Genomic DNA, 22,614 nt, shown 5'->3' on the forward strand with positions numbered 1-22,614 from the left:
CTTATCTCACACTGAGTTTGAATTGCCCAAGTCTGTGATCGGTTTATTTTAAAAAGAACGAAGAAAACATATACATGAGCCCATGCGTACTTTTATGAGCATTTTGGCTAAGATCAAGTGTAGTATCTGTTCTTATCAGTTACCAGGAGGTGGCGCTTGCTTCCGTCCCTGTTCTACGGCGAGGTGGAGCAGGGTTGGCGGTTGCTATGCAAAGCCTGCTGGTGTAAAGGTGACCTGGAGCGGTTCGTAGCCGAAAGGGAAGCCTTCTGATGGGGATGGAGAACCACTGGTCGAAGCCAGGGGAGGGGACCCTGGCCTTTTGGCCTGGATTGTGGCAGCTTTAGCTCCGGTCAGTTTTTCGGGATTGGAACGCTTGTTCCCCCTTCCCCCTTGGGGGGGAGCGGCCAGTACGTCCCGAATATAATTAGGTGGAGTGATGGGAGTGAGGGTGTGACCTGAAGTGTCCGGGTCTCACTAAGCTCCTGGATCTCTATACCTTCCTGATTAGGGGTGGGGGCTGTTGTGGTCTGGGCTGGGGGCCAGGGACGCTTCTGTTGAAAAGCCCATGGTGATGTGTCCCTGGAGTGGCAGTCCAGGGGTGCCTTCTTTCACTGTGCGTCAGCACTTTGATTTAGGCACCTAGGTCACGTCACCAGATACACGCTTTTTACACCTGCCTCTAGGGCCCGGCCTTTTGGCTAGGACCAGAGGAATTTTTGATTCCTGGCCGGAGGGCCGGTCATTGTATTGCACAATGGCCACCTTTCACTCTCCTCTTCACTATCCCTTTCCTCACTTTTTATTTTTGTGTGTCTTTGTCACTGTTTTTGTCACTGCACGTGTGATGAGTAGGGTGTCGGTCCTCGGACCAATCCTGAAAGTCTTTGGGAGAGCGGACATAGGCCTTCTGGCTTGGTCCAATCTCCATTGGGGGGGCCTACCTTCGGGGAAGCCCCCATAGTACCTAGTACCTAGGAAGTTCTGTTTCGGCAGTCCTCCCGGGGAAAGGAGGTCTCCTGTTTTTGTCCAGGAGACCACTTGTTGAGTCTGGTACCTCAGTCCCTGTCTGGAGCCTAACGCCCCGGGGGATCAGGGTATGGTCCTTCTTTTGGAGGACATCAGACACCCGTATGCACTTTTTAGTGTTTCACTCTTTATGTGTGTGCACTTTTTTTATGCACCGGGTGGAAGTTTTTTGGGTGTGTTTTGCACGCCATGGGCTTTTTCAAAAAAAAAAAAAAAGTCAGCATTGGTAAGGTACACTGAAGGAAACAAAAGGATTTATAGGCTATGGTTAAACAAAGGAGAGGTTATATGGGCCAGCAGTAGATGTAGACAGAAGTTATATGATGATTAGAAAGAGTTATAGGAAAATGTCACTGGAATTCAGACATTTTATTCTAAGTTCTAAGGCAACGTCAAGAACTGAAAAAGTAATTGTCTTTAGGCTGTGGAGGATTGGAAATACAAGTTTATTTCACATTGGTTAAACATCACAAAATATACACACGATAAAAAAGAGTCAGCGCTCAAATTAGAGAAGGGCCTTGGGTGTGCCCTGGAATCACAGCGAGATCGGTATGCTACAAAAACACATCTGCACAGGGGACACTCAGGTAGAGAACTGGAGAATAAGGGCACAGCAATTTGGGTGGGGAAATGACGCAGGCTTTATAAATATACTCGTACATGCCTCTGCTTTCTTTCAGCGCTGGTACTCTTTTTCTAACAGCTTCTAGATTCATAGAAAGTTTCAAAGTATGGAATTACAGATAAACAGATTTGTAAACAGATTCAATAGATTTGTAACCCTCCATAACCAATCAGAATCAATCTTGTTTTTGTCTGAGCAGTAAGATGAATTCCGATTTGTTGGTATAGGTTATTGCACTTAAGCGTTAGCACTTAATAAAAGGAATTCTTTATTGAATAAGGCTGTAAGATAGCCACACATGCCAACTATTTGGCAAGTCAGTTTAGGCCTCATCTGCCATTAATTGATCTGTATATGGAAATATATGGAAGAACTCCCTTATCTATTTAATGCGGACCTCTGCCAATGTATACAACTGCTTTCATTTGTCTTAGGTGGCATTCATAAAGTTCATATTGGTTAAAGGACCAGTCAAACTTGTGCATTGCACAACACTCTATAAAACATGTCACTGAAATGCGTACCATGGTATGTTGCTGTACCATTCATTGTGAATGCCACCCAACACATTAAGCAATAGCAACCAATGCAAGCGCACGTCAGAGAAATACACACATGCATTGCGGTGCACTGTGTTTATCCAAAAAGGGTTGTGCGTGTTTTTTGGTCTGTTGCATCCAATTCCATTGGCCATTAACTCACTGCAACAGACCACAATAGTGTAAGTCCAGCTTTAGGCTGATTTCACTCGGCAATTTTTACCTTTGTGATTTCTCGCCAACAACAGGATCGCTAGTGTTACATAGGTCTGTAAAAGCTCAACTCCAGACGCAGCTTTTTTTATGTTTTTTAATTTCTAATAGCAAGATTAACACTCTACTTTTTTTATTTAATTTTTTACTAATTTAGGAACTCTCAGTGCCACTGAGCTATTCTGATATGTGCAGCGGAGAGTCACATTTCCATCTCCCCACTTCACCAGAATAGTGTCTTTGATCGACACCGGTTTTGGTGTTGTGCCTCTGCTCCCTGACTCTGCTGTGCCATTCACAAAGTACAGCACAGTGATGACATTTTGTTCTGTGCTTTGTGGATACACTGCAAACTGAGGGGACAGAGGCACAACACCACAACTACAGCAGTGTCTATCACAGACCCCATTCTGATGCAGTGGGGAGCCATACAAGCAGATCCCCATTGTTCTTATCAGAATAGCTCAGGAGAGCTCCTTAAAGTGGAAGTAAACTCCCCTATTGTTTTCAGCCAAGGAAGCTGCCATCTTTGCCTCTGTTTAATCTTCCACTGCTATGGTGCTGCACATGTGATTCGTTATGACACCAGCCATTGGATGGTTTGATAGTTTGGCTGAGAGCACAGCCAATGAGCAGTTAGCATTCCCGGCATGCCTTTTTTTTTTTTAATGGTTTAAATCCATGGGTTTACTTCCACTTTAAGTGGTAAACAAAAATAGAATTTTAATGTGATTATTAAAAATTAAAAACAAACAATTAAAATAGCTGTGCCTCAAGTTAGGCTTTAAAAAGAAGAAGTAGGCCACCTGAAGCAGATTTTACCAACTCTGGCTATCTTTACTTATTATTTCCTCTAAAAGGAAGTGCTGCCTATATATATATTTTATATATATATATATATATATATATACACACACACACACATATGTATTATATATATATATATATATATATATATATATATATACACACACACATATGTATATATATATATATATATATATATATATATATATTTGTATATATTTTTTTAAATACTTAAATAATACATTTGAGCCAGATGCACTTTACTCTGCATAGGATTCATGCGGTGCTTTCTGACTTTTATCAGCACTGTATTGAACCCAGTTATCTACACTCATCTATTACACAGTGTGTAGATATATAATGAATAGTACACTTAGTGTGTGGCTCCACAATACTGTGGAAACACAATATTTGCTAACAATAACATTTAAAAGGCACAAACACAATTCAGATCTGGGCAACGTGACATCCCATAGATTTAGACACCATTTCACACACCCATGAACAATAAAGGTTACATTTTGCAAAGGGATAAAAGACTGCAGATAAGAAAATGGTTGCATTCATTTGTGATATATATTTCTATAACTGTAATGCAGCATACTACCAGAAGAGAGGCCAAGTAGTGGCCAAGGAAATTATATTCCTGTTTTTCACCCCTCCTAGTGTATAAACACGCCAAATAGTGGTGACATATTACAGGAGAAGACTATCTACCACTAAGGGAAATAATCTGTATATAGAACAATGACGTTATAACCCATGACATAGACATAGTATGGCAGGCCTGGAGCATCAATGGCTGATTGTAAGTGAAGCATCTGTTTATTTTTTGCGTAGTTTGTTCTCTGTTAATCCCTGGGGTGCTAAAAAAAAGATATGACAATATTAATATGTGTACACAACCATCAATATGTCTGCTATGATATATTTTATATAATTGTTCCTGTAACATTCCATTGCTGTAAAGCCATATTATTAATTTAGGGATGATTGCGAATTATACTATTTTTCAATGATTTTAGTGCAAATGTTTTGTCTAATACATTACTGTAATTTCTTAGTTTTTACTCTCACACTAAATATTTTACAAGATAGTGGTGATTACATTTAATACTATTACCCATAATGAAAATCTAAAGAATCTTGGATTTTGGCTACAATTTTTATCTTGCAGGCACTATTTACTTCTCCTAGTTCATCCTCTTTTTCTGACAAAAAAAAACACAATTTAAAAGTGTATAATACAAAAAAGTGCTGCACGACAACAAATACAAAATTAACGTATATGTGCAAAAGAATTATAATATATAATTATATATATTGTGCATGCAAATATATATATGTGCGACAAAAACAGTGGTAAAATATCTAAAAAACGTGACACCCCCAAAAGAAGCACAAAAAAATATTTAAAGGTCTTCAAATCTTATTTAACTCCTGTTATTCCAATACTGCACACAAAGGGGTTGGTTTACTAAAGGCAAATCCACTCTTTACTACAAGTGCCCACACTATGGTAAGGTTAAACCAAGCTTCCCCAGCAAACTGGGACATAGCCATTCAGCTCTTAACCAGAAGAACACCAGCTTTAACATCCACTTAATAATGCATTGAGCCACTAATTCAATAGGGTGAAGGAATTTAAAAAGCTCTCTGACATATAAACATAAAGGAATACTAATCACAATCAAGGCGTACTGAAATCAGTGCACAAGAATATTCTCCTTTTTCATATATGTACAAATTGCCCCTTAAGGATAACCATCCATCCAACAATGAGAAAGAAAGATAGCCGCCCGCAAATGTCTGGCATGATGACGTCACGTAGCCCAGCAGCTGACGCATTACGAAATGTATGGCTGAAATTGCACGGCACAGACATCGCATGTGATGTGCACAGGATTGCGTTGTGATTCCTGTGTGAATCACATGCAGTGTCTGCATCGCACTAGTGTGAACCCAGGCTAAATATATTTTTTTGCACTTCCTTTAGTGGTGTCATGGTTTTTATTAGATTTCCCCACTCTTTTTGTTGCACGCATATACAGCTGTGCTCATAAGTTTACATACCCTCAGAGAATATGAATGATAACACTAAAAGCTTCACTCATGGTTAGTTTTTGGCTGAAACCATTTATTATCAATCAATTGTGTTTACTCCTTTTAAATCATAATGGCAACAGAAACTACCCAAATGACCCTGGTAAAAAGTTTACATACCCTGGTGATTTTGGCCTGATAAAATGCACAGAAGTTGACACAAAGGGGTCTGAATGGCTATTGAAGGTAACCATCCTCACTTGCGATCTGTTTGCTTGTAATTAGTGTGTGTGTATAAAAGGTCAATGAGTTTCTGGACTCCTGACAGACCCTTGCATCTTTCATCCAGTGCTGCACTGACGTTTCTGGATTCTGAGTCATGGGGAAAGCAAAAGAATTGTCAAAGGATATGCAAGAAAAGGTAGTTGAACTGTATAAAACAGGAAAGGGATATAAAGAGATATCCAAGGAATTGAGAAAGCCAATCAGCAATGTTCAAACTGTAATCAAGAAGTGGAAAATGAGGGCTTCTGTTGAAACCAAACCACGGTCAGGTAGCCCAACTAAAATGTCAGCCACAACTGCCAGGAAACTTGTTTGGGATGCAAAAAAAAAACCCCACAAATAACTTCAGGTGAAACACAGGACTCTCTGAAAACATGTGGTGTGGCTGTTTCAAGATGCACAATAAGAAGGCACTTGAAGAAAAATGGGCTGCATGGTTGAGTCGCCAGAAGAAAGCCATTACTACGCAAAAGCCACAAAGTATCCCTTTTACAATACGCCAAACAGCACAGAGACAAGCCTCAAACCTTCTGGCACAAAGTCATTTGGAGTGATGAGACCACAATTTGAGCTTTTTGGCCACAACCATAAACGCTACATTTGGAGAGGCGTCAACAAGGCCTATGATGAAAGGTACACCATTCCTACTGTGAAACACGGAGGTGCATCGCTGATGTTTTGGGGATGTGTGAGCTACAAAAGACAGAGGAAATTTGATGGCAAGATGAATGCTGAATGTTATCAAAAAATACCAGAGAAACATTTACATCCATCAGCCAAGAAGCTGCGCATGGGACGTACTTGGACATTCCAACATGACAATGATCCAAAACACAAGGCCAAATCAACCTGTCATTGACTACAGCAGAATAAAGTGAAGGTTCTGGAGTGGCCACCTCAGTCTCCTGACCTCAGTATCATTGAGCCACTCTGGGGAAATCTCAAACGTGCAGTTCATGCAAGACAGCCCAAGAATTTCCAGGAACTGGAGGCTTTTTGCCAAGAAAAATGGGCAGCCTTACCATCAGAGAAGATAAAGAGCCTCATCCACAAATACCACAAAAGACTTCAAGCTGTTATTGATGTTAAAGGGGGCAATACACGGTATTAAGAACTGGAGTAAGTAAACTTTTGATCGGGGCCATTTGGGTAGTTTCTGTTGCCATTATGATTTAAAAAGAATAAACTCAGTTGATTGATAATAAATAGTTTCAGCCAAATGCTAACCATGAGTGAAAGAAAAGTTTTTGTGATATTATTTGTATTCTCTGAAAAATGGCCAAGAAATCATAAATTCTGCCTGGGTATGTAAACTTTGGAGCACAACTGTATTTTTGTAGATATATATATATATATATATATATATATATATATATATATATATATATATATATACGCACACAAATACAGTATAATTATTTATTTTGCACGTATATATATATAATAGTTTTGTATTTTTTGTTGCACAGCACTTTTGTTATTATAGATCTTGATGTGGAAACAGTCTCTAGCAGCAACACTTTCATTTGATTTGTTATATACATTTTACACTATTCCTCTCTGGCTAGAGCAAGATTTTTTGGTGTATACAATTTAAAAGTGCATTAAAAATTTATTTTTTTAGACAGAGTAGGGAAGACTTAAAAATTCTTGTCAATTTATTTTTTCCTCTGCCCTGATGGGGCAATTTTTCTTCACTTCTTGTATTTCTTCTCGCCCCCTGCTCTCATGAGACCTCAAACATTCAGCATTTCCCCCCATTACCACTCTCGTGATAATGGGCACCAAGACAAATGAGAGAGATGTGAATCACACACAGACAGCATATGCAAACTGGCCAAGAATAAAACCATTCCATACGCTATCCAAAACTAAAAGAAAAAAGTTTTTTCCTTACATACTTTTTAATGCAATCACCCTATGGCAAAAAGGGCTAATACTGGCAGCAGTACCCGGTCAAAAATCTGAAAAAAGAAAACCTTCATTACAAAATAATGAGCCTACCATGATCTCATGGGGGCAAAACTATGACTACAGTTTTTAATGTTAAGATTTATATACATTGATTTATGGATTTAAGTTAATTATAACAAAGTTGAAAAGTGTTGGCTTTTCAGTGTTGTAAAAAGCGCTACCAGCTTTTTTTGCAGACACTGTATGAGCAGTCCTGAAGCCGCTGAGAGCCTTTAAGTCCCACATAGTTTATTAAACAGTTTTAATTCCAAAAATGCTTTGTTTTTGTTATAAGCTGACAATTGAAAAAATTTTACTTTTGATTCTGTTATTGGGCTATTTTTTTTATAATTTTTGAAATATTTTTAATAGTGCAATTGTATCTGGCAGTTAGATCCATGGTACTGGAGATGAATACCAGCCAGAAAATGTAAATGTTCAGGTTGATGTTTGTTTTTTTAGTAAAATGGAAGCCTCAGCCTGCATGTGATCCTTATGTCAGAGTCACATAGTGGTCACATGATCAGAAATTACTCTGACTGGTTACAGATCATCAGTACCCCGGCTGCCAGCTGGGATTGAGAACCAGCTGATGCACAAAGTGTTTCCGGCTGGTTCTCAAGGGAAAGAACATGTATATTGTTTATTTTATCCTAGTTAAAGCAGAGTTCCACCCAAAAGGATTCCTAACCCCCTGACATGCCACACTTGGCATGTCATTTTTTTGGGGGGGTACATAGGTTTGACAGACACCCAGCTCCCACTTCTGCTCGTGCCACCTAGGCTACTCCTCCTCTCCCCCTCCCTCCCTGCATGTCACAGGTCCCAGAAGATTGCTCGGCCATTCGTGACGTGCAGCACAACTGGCACATGTGGGCACCCGGCTGTGAAGACGCAAGCTGTTACAGCCGGGTGCCCACACTAGTGATGCCAGCCCTGGAGAGAGGTGGGGGAGAGAACCAATGCTTTGGGCAGCCGCATCGCTGGGCCGTGGGACAGGTGAGTGTGTGTTTATTTAGAGTCAGCAGCTACACTTTTTGTAGCTGCTGACTTAAAAAAAAGAGAAAAACGAGTAGAACTCCGCTTTAATGCAGGAGAATGTTAAAATACAAGCTACAAACAGGAAGGGGTAAAGGCCAAATCCTGTCATTTCTTTTACTCATACATAAATCTTCATTCAGCATCCTATTTACATAATCACTTGCTCAAAAGATGTTTGTTGGGAAAAAAGAATAATATATTCTTACACATTTACAATGTAAAAAAACACAATTGCCTTCCTAGTTCTCTGCTTTTTGAGATCCTTGAGCTGAAAAAAAAAAAGAAAACATGTCAGGTTGGAGATACAAGAAGTACCTTTAATGAATGTATTTCGTTTTTAATCACCTTTTGAGGCAATAAGGTTTTCAGCCTGAGCTTCTTCGTCTCCTGGAGCCCTATAGAGAAGACAGAAAAAAAATATATATATGTAAGATAACCAAGGTTGCAAGTTTAAAAAAAGGCATAAAAGGCAGCAGTGGTGGGTACGATGACGTTGCACATCTCCTGGAAACATCTGAACCTGGGATTGAAATATACAGATCATTCATAAAGTGTTCACACCCCCTTCATTTTTTTCATTTTTGTTATGTTGCATCCTGATACTACAGTTGTTTAATTTTTTTTTTTTTTCTCATTAATCTACATTTAGTACCCCATAATGACAAAGTGAACACAGAATTTTGGAAATGTTTGCCAATGTAAAAAAATGAAATATCACATTGGCATAAGTATTCAGATCCTTTGCAGCAACATTTGAAATTTAGCTCAGGTTCCTCTCATTTCATGAGATTTTCCTACACCTTGATTGGAGTCCACTCGTGGTAAATTAAATTGATTGGACAAGGCCTCATAGTTGACAATTGATAGTGTATCAGAGCAAAGCCATGAGGCCAAAGGAACTGCCCGCTGAGCTCAGAGACAGGATCATTGCAAGGCACATATCTGAAGGTTCCCAAGGGCACAGTTGCCTCTATAATTCTCAAATGGAAGAAGTTTGGCACAACCAGGACTTTTCAAAGAGCTAGTTACCAGCCAAACTGAGCAATTGGGGGGACAAGGGCCTTAGTAAAAGAGGGGACCAAGAACCCGATGGTCACTCTGACTAAACTCCAGAGATCCTGTGTGGAGCTGGGACAAAGTTCCAGAAGGGCAACCATAGCTGCAGCCCTCCGCCGCTCTTTGCTTTATGGCATAGTGGCTAGACGGAAGCCTCTGCTCCATGCAAAACACATGAAAGCCCACCTGGAGTTTACAAAAAAGCACATGAAGGGCTGTGAGGAACAAGATTCTCTGGTCTGATGAAACCAAGATTGAACTTTCTGGCCTCAATTATAAATGTTATGTCTGGAGGAAACCAGGCAACGCTCATCGCCTGCCCAATACCATCCCAACAGTGAAGCATGGTGGTGTCAGCTTCATGCTGTGGTGAGGTTTTTCAGCAGTAGGGACTGGGAGACTAGCCAGGGTTGAGGAAAAGCTGAATGGAGAAAAGTACAGAGATATCCTCAATGAAAACCTGTTCCACAGTGCTCAAGACATCAGAATGGGCCGAAGGTTCACCTTCCAACATGACAACAATTCTAAGCCAAAACAAAACAGGAGTGGCTTAGGGACAACGCTGTAAATGTCCTAGAGTTGCCCACCCATAGCCCTGACTTGAACCCTATTGAACATCTCTGCAGAGACTTAAAAATGGCTGTACACCAGGGGTCCCCATCCAACCTGACTGAGAAAAATGGCAGAAAAACCTCCAATCCAAGTGTGGAAAGCTTGTCAAGTCATACCCAAAAAATACTTGAGGCTGTAATTACTGCCAAAGCTGCTTCAACAAAATTACAGGGTAAAGGGTCTGAATACTTAAGTACACGTGATATTTCAGTTTTGTTTTTGTAAATCACAGATATTTCTAAAATGCTGTTTTCACTTTGTCATTATTAGGTACTGAGTGTAAATTAATGAGGGGAAAAAATGAATTTGAACAACTGTAGTTTCAGGCTGCAACATAACAAAACTGAAAAAAAGTAGAGGGTCTAAATACCTTAGGAATGATTCTTTTATATATATATATATATATATATATATATATATATATATATATATATATATATATATTTATTTAATTACACACAGTTGTGCCATACATTTCCATTTTCAGATGATAGATTGAACAGTGCTCTGGGAAATGTTCAAAGCTTGGGATTTTTTTTTATAACCTAACCCTGCTTTAAAAATTCTCCACAACTTTATCCCTGGCCTTCATGATGCTGTTTGTTTATGTAGGTTCTCCAACAAACCTATGAGGGCTTCACAGAACAGTGGTACTTATACTTATATTTAATTACACACGGGTAGACTCTATTTACTAATTAGGTGACTTCTGAAGGCAATTGGTTCCACTAGATTTTAATTAGGGGTGTCAGAGTAAAGGGGGCTGAATACAAATGCACATCACACTTTTCACATATTTATTTGTAAAAAGTTTTCAAAACCATTTATCATTTTCCTTCCTTCCACTTCACAATTATGTGCCACTTTGTGGTGGTCTGTCACATAAAATCCCAATAAATGACATTTCAATTTTTGGTTGTAACATGACAAAATGTGGAATAGACATGTGCAATTCGTTTAGTTCCAAATTGGTTTTTTAATGAATTTAGAAAAATTTGTTAATTCCGAATTTCAAAATTTACGAAATTACAAATTTTCAAAATTTCCAAATTTCCGAAATTTCGCATTTTTGGATTTCCGAATTTCGAATTTTCGGATTTACGAATTTCCAATTTTCAGATTTCCGAATTTCCGAATTTTTTAATTTCCGAACTTTGAATTTTCGGAATTCCGAATTTCCGAACTTCGGATTTCCGAATTTCCAAATTTCGGATTTTCGGAATTCCGAATTTTCAGAAATTCGAAAATCAGAAAAAAAGAAAGAAAATCTGTTTAATTCTAAATAATAAGTAACTATTAAATTATAGGTATTGGAATTCCCTTTCAAATTTGTCTGTTAGTGAATGTAACGAGTACAAATTTATCCGAAGTTACAAATTATCTAAACAAATGGAATGTAACAATCTAATATTAATTAATCCTTTTTTATTATTATTAATTATTTATTATGAATTATTTATTATTAATTTGCTCCCTTCCATTTGTTTAGATGTGGCATTTGTTATTTCAGATAATTCATAACTTCGGATAAATCCATACTCGTTAATGTAATAGTTAGTTATTAATTAAACTGATTTTCTTTTTTCAGATTTTCAAATTTTTTTAGACTTTCATATCTTTGAATTGAAATCCGAAAATCCGAAATTCGGAAATCCGAAATTTGGAAATTCATAAATTCGAAAATTCATAAATTCGGAAATTCGGGAATCCGAAAATTCAAAATCTGAAAATTCGAAATCCGAAAATTCGGAAATCCGAAATTCGGAAATTCGAAAATTCATAAATTCGGAAATCCGAAAATTCAAAATCCGAAAATTCAAAATCCGAAAATTAAAAAATTCGAAAATTAATACATTCGGAAATTCGGAAATCTGAAAATTCGAAATCCGAAAATTCGAAAGTTTGGAAATGCGGAAATCTGAAAATTCGAAATGTGGAAATTCAAAAATTTGGAATGTGGAAATTCGGAAATTCGAAATTTGGAAATCCAAAAAATTGAAATCTGAAAATTCCCGAAATTTCTGAATTCCGAATTTCCACATTTTCAATTTTCCGAATTTACGAATTTCTGAAAAAAGTATGGGGACTGCCAGTAAGGTGAAACTCCCACTTTTAATGGCAGGTCGCTTTGACAACTTCAGCCCTAAGAGGATTTACCCCTTAATGACCAGTCCATTTTTTGTGATATGACCCTGCATCACTTTAACTAACAATTGCACTTTCGTGTTTAAAAAAAAATACAAAAAAAAAATCTTGGCTAAAGTTGACCAAATACATGTGTTTCATTAGGCATTATTATATTGTTGGAAATCATTCACTCAGCTTCCATGCTGAAAATTTCTTGTGTAGTAGCTCACATTAACAGTAATGTAACACTGGCCCATACACTAGTAGTGTAAAATGTAGCTTGAAACCATTTGTTTTAAGAACATTTGTTCAACTTTCTAATCATCATTGGGGTCAAACTGACGTTTGTTTTCAACCTCAGTGACGAAAAAAATGCGAAGGAGAAAAATTAATCTCAATCAAACTTGTTTCTTTTCTCACAACCAAACCAATCTATGCAAGACACAAATGATGTGTTTCTTAAAAGAAACTTTTAAAATAGTTAGCAAAGCAAAACATTTTCATTGCAATTTATAATTTTCTTTGACACAAGAGATATCATACTAAATATGGGCCTCTAAATCAATATCTAAATCAATATCCAACATTTTATGACCACTCTCACCTATGTGACTCTTACTCTCCGCTCCCATTCCGTAGCGCTCCCCTTTCCTTACCTAACCAACTATCACCGTTTACCATTGCTTTTCATGGGTGTGTGTGTTTTTATTTCTCAGAGATTGTCTTGCTTACTTTTTTTTTTCTAAAACGTTGTGTATAAACACAGCTTAGAGAAGAAGAACAGTCAAAAAACTTCTTAGCGGGGCCCCAGCTTGCTGCCAGTAATAGTCATGTTGTCGGAGGGCCCCTCCCACCATCCTCCTGCAGCAGGATTGAAAAGGGTACCACAAATCTGCAATGTGGGGAGAAACTCTAATATCTTACATAGTTACATAGTAGGTGAGGTTGAAGAAAGAAAAGTCCATCAAGTCCAACCTATGTGTGTGATTATATGTCAGTATTACATTGTATATCCCTGTATGTTGTGGTCATTCAGGTGCTTATCTAATATCGATGCTCCCCGCTGAGACCACCGCCTGTGGAAGGAAATTCCACATCCTTGCAGCTCTTACAGTAAAGAACCCTCTACATAGTTTAAGGTTAAACCTCTTTTCTTCTAATTTTAATGAGTGGCCCTCGAGCGTCTCTTCTCCAGAGAGAATAAGTTCAGTGCTCTCAACCTTTCCCTATAACTAATATCCTCCAGACCCTTTATTAGCTTTGTTGACCTTCTTTGTACTCGCTCCATTTCCAGTACATCCTTCCTGAGGACTGGTGCCCAGAACTGGACAGCATACTCCAGGTGCGGCCGGACCAGAGTCTTGTAGAGCAGGAGAATTATCGTTTTATCTCTGGAGTTGATCCTCTTTTTAATGCCAATATTCTGTTTACTTTGTTAGCAGCAACTTGGCATTGCATGTCATTGCTGAGCCTATCATCTACTAGGACCCCCAGGTCCTTTTCCATCTTAGATTCCCCCAGAGACTCACTTCCTTATACATCATGGCATCACATAATAGTGCCAACATCTTCTTCTTTGATTCCCAACCTCTAACAAGTCTTGTTATTAACTAGGGGGTACCGCTCAGCTTTTCCAGACGAGGTTCTTAGTAGGGGTATTAAAGTTCTCAGCTAGGTCCTCTGCTTCAACAATGTCTTGGGGTCTACCCAACGGGGTAAATTCCTTAACCACCTCAATACCGGGCACTTAAACACCTTCCTGCCCAGACCAATTTTGAGCTTTCAGCGCTGTTGCACTTTGAATGACAATTGCGTGGTCATGCTACACTGTACCCAAATGAAATTTTTTTTTTTTTTCCCCACAAATAGAGCTTTATTTTGGTGGTATTTGATAACCGCTACGGTTTTTATTTTTTGCTAAACAAATAAAAAAAGACCGAACGTTTTTTTTGTTTCAGTTTCAAAACTTTGTAAATAAGTATGTTTTCTCCTTCACTGATGGGCACTGACGGGCACTAATAAGGCGGCACTGATGGGCACTGATGAGGTGGCACCAATGAAGTGGCACTGATGAGGTGGCATTGATGGGCACTGATATGTGGCACTGATAGGTGGCACTAATAGGCACTGATAGCTGGCACTGATGGGTGACACGGATGGACACTGATAGGTGGCACAAATTGGCACTGATAGCTGGCACGGATTGGCATGGATAGGCGGCATGAATGGGCATGGATAGGCGGCACAGATGGGCATGTATAGGCGGCACAGATGGCATGGATGGGCACTGATAGGTGGCATGGGTGGGCACTGATAGGTGGCATGGATGGGCACTGATAGGCGACATTGTATTGTATTGTTTTGTATTGATGAATGCCAATCAGTGCCAAACAATAATGCATGCCAATCAGTGATGCCCATTGTGAGCACTGATTGGCATCCATTGTGGGCACTGCTTGGTATCCATTGTGGGCACTGACTGGCATCCCTGGTGGTCTAGGGTGGCATACCTGGTGCTGGGCATCCCTGGTGGTCTGGTGGTGTCCCTGATGGTCCAGTGTGGGCATCCTCGGGGGGGCTGCACTGATAATCGATCAGCACAGACCCCCCCTGTCAGAGGAGCAGCCGATCGGCTCTCCTCTACTCACGTCTGACAGATGCGAGTGAGGAAAAGCCGATCACCGGCTCTTCCTATTTACACTGTGATCAGCCATAATTGGACGCGGCTGATCACGTGGTAAAGAGTCTCCGTCGGAGACTCTTTACCGAGATTGTAGTTGCAGGGTGTCAGTCTGACACCCCTCAACAATGATCGCCACAATGCGCGCCCCCGGGGGCACGCAGCGGCTCAAAATCCTGAGGACATCTGGTCAGAATTTTGAAACCACTTTGCCGCCGTCGTTTGCCTATAGGGCGGGCGGCAAGTGGTTAAACCCCACATGTCATCTGCATCATACTGCTGCTCCCATCCTTCTCATCTCTACCATGCAGGGGAAGCCATATACAGCGTAAAGTGCCCCGCCCTCTAAAGACCGGTTCTACAGAATGGGGAGTTAACTCCCGGCCTACAAGCTTGTCCTGAAAATGTAATTGTTAGTGCAAATATATGGACAGTGCTCAGTTTTGAAACGAAAAGCTCTCTCTCAGGAGATTTAGTAAGCTCTCTTGGCTTTAATGTGCAACAATTAATATAAAAGCAGGTTAGTAAATGTATTAGTAGCATGTACAATTAGGGTTGCCACCTGTACGGGATTCACCCGGACAGTCCGGGTTCTGAATCATCTGCCCGGTTTTCAGACTGCCTGAAACCCGGACAGACCATTCTGGCAGTGGCAGGGGGGAGCTTCATTACAATACATGCCACTGTGGAGACAGTCACAGCAGCAGTATCATTTTGTCTCAATAAATACACACACTGTGCTGGTGTGTGTGTGTTGGGAATCTGAAGCTCCTTTCTGTCTCCCCCCTCCAGGCTCCTGCAGGGTCTCCATTATCTCTGTTCCCCCCTCTGCAATCACTAGTGCTGTGGTCTGGAAGAAGGGGGAGGCAGAGCGGAGGAGATCACTGGAGCTGCTGTCGGGCTGCCCGCTGCTCATCAAGAGGTGAGCCGACTTTTTATTTTACTAAGCAAAGTTCCCGGAGAGTTTATTTTGTGAAAGTTAAAGATAAGCAGAATCGGAAGAGACAGCAGTGAGTGTGTGTGTGTGTGGGGGGAGAGTCTGCAGTCCGATCACAGGATCTCCCAAGCAGCACACTTATCTATGTACCCAAACTTCCCCCATCCTCTGTCAGGATTATGTGATGTCATTTATGACCATTCACTTAACCCCCTGTATATGTGATGAGTTTACACCCCTGATAGTCCAGACTCAACACAGGATAACACAGGATATACGAATGATCATACGTTACCTCCCCATCATCTGTACATACAGAGTGCTGGGGGCAACATCTTATAGCACATTGTTTTTATTTAATAGTATTGTTGTATATTTTAGTAGATGATCACAATAGCTTTTTTTTTTTTTTTAATTATAGACATCCCTATCTGACCACTTCTCAGCCCCCAACTCCCCCCCAGCTTATATCACCCCCAGACCACTTCATACAGACATCACTCCGAGCCGCTTCCTACCCCCCAGCTGAGGGACTTCATTCCATAGTCACCCCACAGACACCGTAAGAAATCCCTCCCCATACTGCCTCCATCATACCCTCTGCACCCCTTTCCTGTACATACTACCCCCATCATACCCTCTGCACCCCTCTCCTGTACATTCTGCCCCCATCATACCCTCTGCACCCCTCTCCTGTACATACTACCCCCATCATACCCTCTGCACCCCTCTCCTGTACATTCTGCCCCCATCATACCCTCTGCACCCCTCTCCTGTACATACTGCCTCCATCATACCCTCTGCATCCCTCTCCTGTACATACTGCCTCCATCATACCCTCTGCACCCCTCTCCTGTAAATACTGCCTCCATCATACCCTCTGCACCCCTCTCCTGTACATTCTGCCCCCATCATACCCTCTGCACCCCTCTCCTGTACATACTGCCCCCATCATACCCTCCACACTCCTCTCCTGTACATACTGCACCCATCATACCCTCTGCACCCCTCTCCTGTACATACTGCACCCATCATACCCTCCACATCCCTCTCCTGTACATACTGCCTCCATCATACCCTCTGCACCCCTCTCCTGTACATACTGCCCCCATCATACCCTCTGCACCCCTCTCCTGTACATTCTGCCCCCATCATACCCTCTGCACCCCTCTCCTGTACATACTGCCCCCATCATACCCTCCACACTCCTCTCCTGTACATACTGCACCCATCATACCCTCTACACCCCTCTCCTGTACATACTGCCTCCATCATACCCTCTGCACCCCTCTCCTGTACATACTGCCTCCATCATACCCTCTGCACCCCTCTCCTGTACATACTGCACCCATCATACCCTCCACACCCCTCTCCTGTACATACTGCACCCATCATACCCTTCACACTCCTCTCCTGTACATGCAGCCCCCATCATACCCTCTGCACCCCTCTCCTGTACATTCTGCCCCCATCATACCCTCTGCACCCCTCTCCTGTACATACTGCCCCCATCATACCCTCTGCACCCCTCTCCTGTACATACTGCCTCCATCATACCCTCTGCACCCCTCTCCTGTACATACTGCACCCATCATACCCTCCACACCCCTCTCCTGTACATACTGCACCCATCATACCCTTCACACTCCTCTCCTGTACATGCAGCCCCCATCATACCCTCTGCACCCCTCTCCTGTACATTCTGCCCCCATCATACCCTCTGCACCCCTCTCCTGTACATACTGCCCCCATCATACCCTCTGCACCCCTCTCCTGTACATACTGCCTCCATCATACCCTCTGCACCCCTCTCCTGTACATACTGCCTCCATCATACCCTCTGCACCCCTCTCCTGTACATACTGCCCCCATCATACCCTCTGCACCCCTCTCCTGTACATTCTGCCCCCATCATACCCTCTGCACCCCTCTCCTGTACATTCTGCCCCCATCATACCCTCTGCACCCTTCTCCTGTACATACTGCCCCCATCATACCCTCAATAACGCCTCTCCTGTACATACTGCACCCATAATACCCTCCACACCCCTCTCCTGTACATACTGCACCCATCATACCCTTCACACTCCTCTCATGTACATGCAGCCCCCATCATACCCTCTGTACCCCTCTCCTGTACATACTGCCTCCATCATACCCTCTGCACCTCTCTCCTGTACATACTGCCCCCATCATACCCTCTGCACCCCTCTCCTGTACATACTGCCCCTATCATACCCTCCGCACTCCTCTCCTGTACATACTGCACCCATCATACCCTCCACACTCCTCTCCTGTACATACTGCACCCATCATAGCACTCCTCTCCTGTACATACTGCACCCATCATAGCACTCCCCTCTTGTACATACTACACCCATCATAGCAATCCTCTCCTGTACATACTACACCCATCATACCCTCCACACTCCTCTCCTGTACATACTGCACCCATCATACCCTCCACACCCCTCTCCTGTACATACTGCACCCATCATACCCTTCACACCCCTTTCCTGTACATTCTGCCCCCATCATACCCTCCACACCCCTCTCCTATACATACTGCACCCATCATACCCTCCACACCCCTCTCCTGTACATACTGCCCCCATCATACCCTCCACACTCCTCTCCTGTACATACTGCACCCATCATACCCTCCACACCCATCTCCTGTACATACTGCACCCATCATACCCTTCACACTCCTCTCCTGTACATACTGCACCCATCATACCCTCCATACCCCTCTCCTGTACATACTGCACCCATCATACCCTCTGCACCCCTCTCCTGTACATACTGCCTCCATCATACCCTCTGCATCCCTCTCCTGTACATACTGCCTCCATCATACCCTCTGCACCCCTCTCCTGTAAATACTGCCTCCATCATACCCTCTGCACCCCTCTCCTGTACATTCTGCCCCCATCATACCCTCTGCACCCCTCTCCTGTACATACTGCCCCCATCATACCCTCCACACTCCTCTCCTGTACATACTGCACCCATCATACCCTCTACACCCCTCTCCTGTACATACTGCACCCATCATACCCTCTGCACCCCTCTCCTGTACATACTGCCTCCATCATACCCTCTGCACCCCTCTCCTGTACATACTGCCCCCATCATACCCTCTGCACCCCTCTCCTGTACATTCTGCCCCCATCATACCCTCTGCACCCCTCTCCTGTACATACTGCCTCCATCATACCCTCTGCATCCCTCTCCTGTACATACTGCCTCCATCATACCCTCTGCATCCCTCTCCTGTACATACTGCCTCCATCATACCCTCTGCACCCCTCTCCTGTAAATACTGCCTCCATCATACCCTCTGCACCCCTCTCCTGTACATTCTGCCCCCATCATACCCTCTGCACCCCTCTCCTGTACATACTGCCCCCATCATACCCTCCACACTCCTCTCCTGTACATACTGCACCCATCATACCCTCTACACCCCTCTCCTGTACATACTGCCTCCATCATACCCTGTGCACCCCTCTCCTGTACATACTGCCTCCATCATACCCTCTGCACCCCTCTCCTGTACATACTGCCTCCATCATACCCTCTGCACCCCTTTCCTGTACATTCTGCCCCCATCATACCCTCTTCACCCCTCTCCTGTACATACTGCACCCATCATACCCTCCACACCCCTCTCCTGTACATACTGCCTCCATCATACCCTCTGCACCCCTCTCCTGTACATACTGCCCCCATCATACCCTCTGCACCCCTCTCCTGTACATTCTGCCCCCATCATACCCTCTGCACCTCTCTCCTGTACATACTGCCCCCATCATACCCTCTGCACCCCTCTCCTGTACATACTGCCCCTATCATACCCTCCGCACTCCTCTCCTGTACATACTGCACCCATCATACCCTCCACACTCCTCTCCTGTACATACTGCACCCATCATAGCACTCCTCTCCTGTACATACTGCACCCATCATAGCACTCCCCTCTTGTACATACTACACCCATCATAGCAATCCTCTCCTGTACATACTACACCCATCATACCCTCCACACTCCTCTCCTGTACATACTGCACCCATCATACCCTCCACACCCCTCTCCTGTACATACTGCACCCATCATACCCTTCACGCCCCTTTCCTGTACATTCTGCCCCCATCATACCCTCCACACCCCTCTCCTATACATACTGCACCCATCATACCCTCCACACCCCTCTCCTGTACATACTGCCCCCATCATACCCTCCACACTCCTCTCCTGTACATACTGCACCCATCATACCCTCCACACCCATCTCCTGTACATACTGCACCCATCATACCCTTCACACTCCTCTCCTGTACATACTGCACCCATCATACCCTCCATACCCCTCTCCTGTACATACTGCACCCATCATACCCTCTGCACCCCTCTCCTGTACATACTGCCTCCATCATACCCTCTGCATCCCTCTCCTGTACATACTGCCTCCATCATACCCTCTGCACCCCTCTCCTGTAAATACTGCCTCCATCATACCCTCTGCACCCCTCTCCTGTACATTCTGCCCCCATCATACCCTCTGCACCCCTCTCCTGTACATACTGCCCCCATCATACCCTCCACACTCCTCTCCTGTACATACTGCACCCATCATACCCTCTACACTCCTCTCCTGTACATACTGCACCCATCATACCCTCTGCACCCCTCTCCTGTACATACTGCCTCCATCATACCCTCTGCACCCCTCTCCTGTACATACTGCCCCCATCATACCCTCTGCACCCCTCTCCTGTACATTCTGCCCCCATCATACCCTCTGCACCCCTCTCCTGTACATACTGCCTCCATCATACCCTCTGCATCCCTCTCCTGTACATACTGCCTCCATCATACCCTCTGCATCCCTCTCCTGTACATACTGCCTCCATCATACCCTCTGCACCCCTCTCCTGTAAATACTGCCTCCATCATACCCTCTGCACCCCTCTCCTGTACATTCTGCCCCCATCATACCCTCTGCACCCCTCTCCTGTACATACTGCCCCCATCATACCCTCCACACTCCTCTCCTGTACATACTGCACCCATCATACCCTCTACACCCCTCTCCTGTACATACTGCCTCCATCATACCCTGTGCACCCCTCTCCTGTACATACTGCCTCCATCATACCCTCTGCACCCCTCTCCTGTACATACTGCCTCCATCATACCCTCTGCACCCCTTTCCTGTACATTCTGCCCCCATCATACCCTCTGCACCCCTCTCCTGTACATACTGCACCCATCATACCCTCCACACCCCTCTCCTGTACATACTGCCTCCATCATACCCTCTGCACCCCTCTCCTGTACATACTGCCCCCATCATACCCTCTGCACCCCTCTCCTGTACATTCTGCCCCCATCATACCCTCTGCACCCCTCTCCTGTACATACTGCCCCCATCATACCCTCCACACTCCTCTCCTGTACATACTGCACCCATCATACCCTCTACACCCCTATCCTGTACATACTGCCTCCATCATACCCTCTGCATCCCTCTCCTGTACAAACTGCCTCCATCATACCCTCTGCACCCCTCTCCTGTAAATACTGCCTCCATCATACCCTCTGCACCCCTCTCCTGTACATACTGCCCCCATCATACCCTCAATAACGCCTCTCCTGTACATACTGCACCCATAATACCCTCCACACCCCTCTCCTGTACATACTGCACCCATCATACCCTTCACACTCCTCTCATGTACATGCAGCCCCCATCATACCCTCTGTACCCCTCTCCTGTACATACTGCCTCCATCATACCCTCTGCACCTCTCTCCTGTACATACTGCCCCCATCATACCCTCTGCACCCCTCTCCTGTACATACTGCCCCTATCATACCCTCCGCACTCCTCTCCTGTACATACTGCACCCATCATACCCTCCACACTCCTCTCCTGTACATACTGCACCCATCATAGCACTCCTCTCCTGTACATACTGCACCCATCATAGCACTCCCCTCTTGTACATACTACACCCATCATAGCAATCCTCTCCTGTACATACTACACCCATCATACCCTCCACACTCCTCTCCTGTACATACTGCACCCATCATACCCTCCACACCCCTCTCCTGTACATACTGCACCCATCATACCCTTCACACTCCTCTCCTGTACATACTGCACCCATCATACCCTCCACACCCCTCTCCTATACATACTGCACCCATCATACCCTCCACACCCCTCTCCTGTACATACTGCCCCCATCATACCCTCCACACTCCTCTCCTGTACATACTGCACCCATCATACCCTCCACACCCATCTCCTGTACATACTGCACCCATCATACCCTTCACACTCCTCTCCTGTACATACTGCACCCATCATACCCTCCATACCCCTCTCCTGTACATACTGCACCCATCATACCCTTCACACTCCTCTCCTGTACATGCAGCCCCCATCATACCCTCTGCACCCCTCTCCTGTACATACTGCACCCATCATACCCTCTGCACCTCTCTCCTGTACATACTGCCCCCATCATACCCTCTGCACCCCTCTCCTGTACATACTGCCCCTATCATACCCTCCGCACTCCTCTCCTGTACATACTGCACCCATCATACCCTCCACACTCCTCTCCTGTACATACTGCACCCATCATAGCA

At 43.7% G+C, this 22,614-nt stretch overlaps 1 protein-coding gene across 2 annotated transcripts in view; it reads right to left on the minus strand.

Moving 5' to 3' along the window:
- Positions 1–1,453: 1,453 nt before the first annotated feature.
- Positions 1,454–22,614, minus strand: part of LOC143933803 (FXYD domain-containing ion transport regulator 6-like) — a 196,869-nt gene continuing 175,708 nt past the window's right edge. For both annotated transcript variants that reach the window (XM_077456857.1, XM_077456856.1), the window contains exons 6-8: positions 8,881–8,930; positions 8,742–8,803; positions 1,454–4,079 (exon numbers count right to left, since the gene is read on the minus strand). In XM_077456857.1, the coding sequence (XP_077312983.1) occupies positions 8,775–8,803; positions 8,881–8,930 (79 nt within the window). In that variant the 3' untranslated portion in view covers positions 1,454–4,079; positions 8,742–8,774. The remainder of the gene's footprint in view (positions 4,080–8,741; positions 8,804–8,880; positions 8,931–22,614) is intronic.

The sequence above is a fragment of the Lithobates pipiens genome, unplaced genomic scaffold (assembly GCF_037356315.1).
Source record: "Lithobates pipiens isolate NorthernLeopardFrog02 unplaced genomic scaffold, aLitPip1_a1.2 Scaffold_27, whole genome shotgun sequence".
Lineage (NCBI taxonomy): Eukaryota > Metazoa > Chordata > Amphibia > Anura > Ranidae > Lithobates > Lithobates pipiens.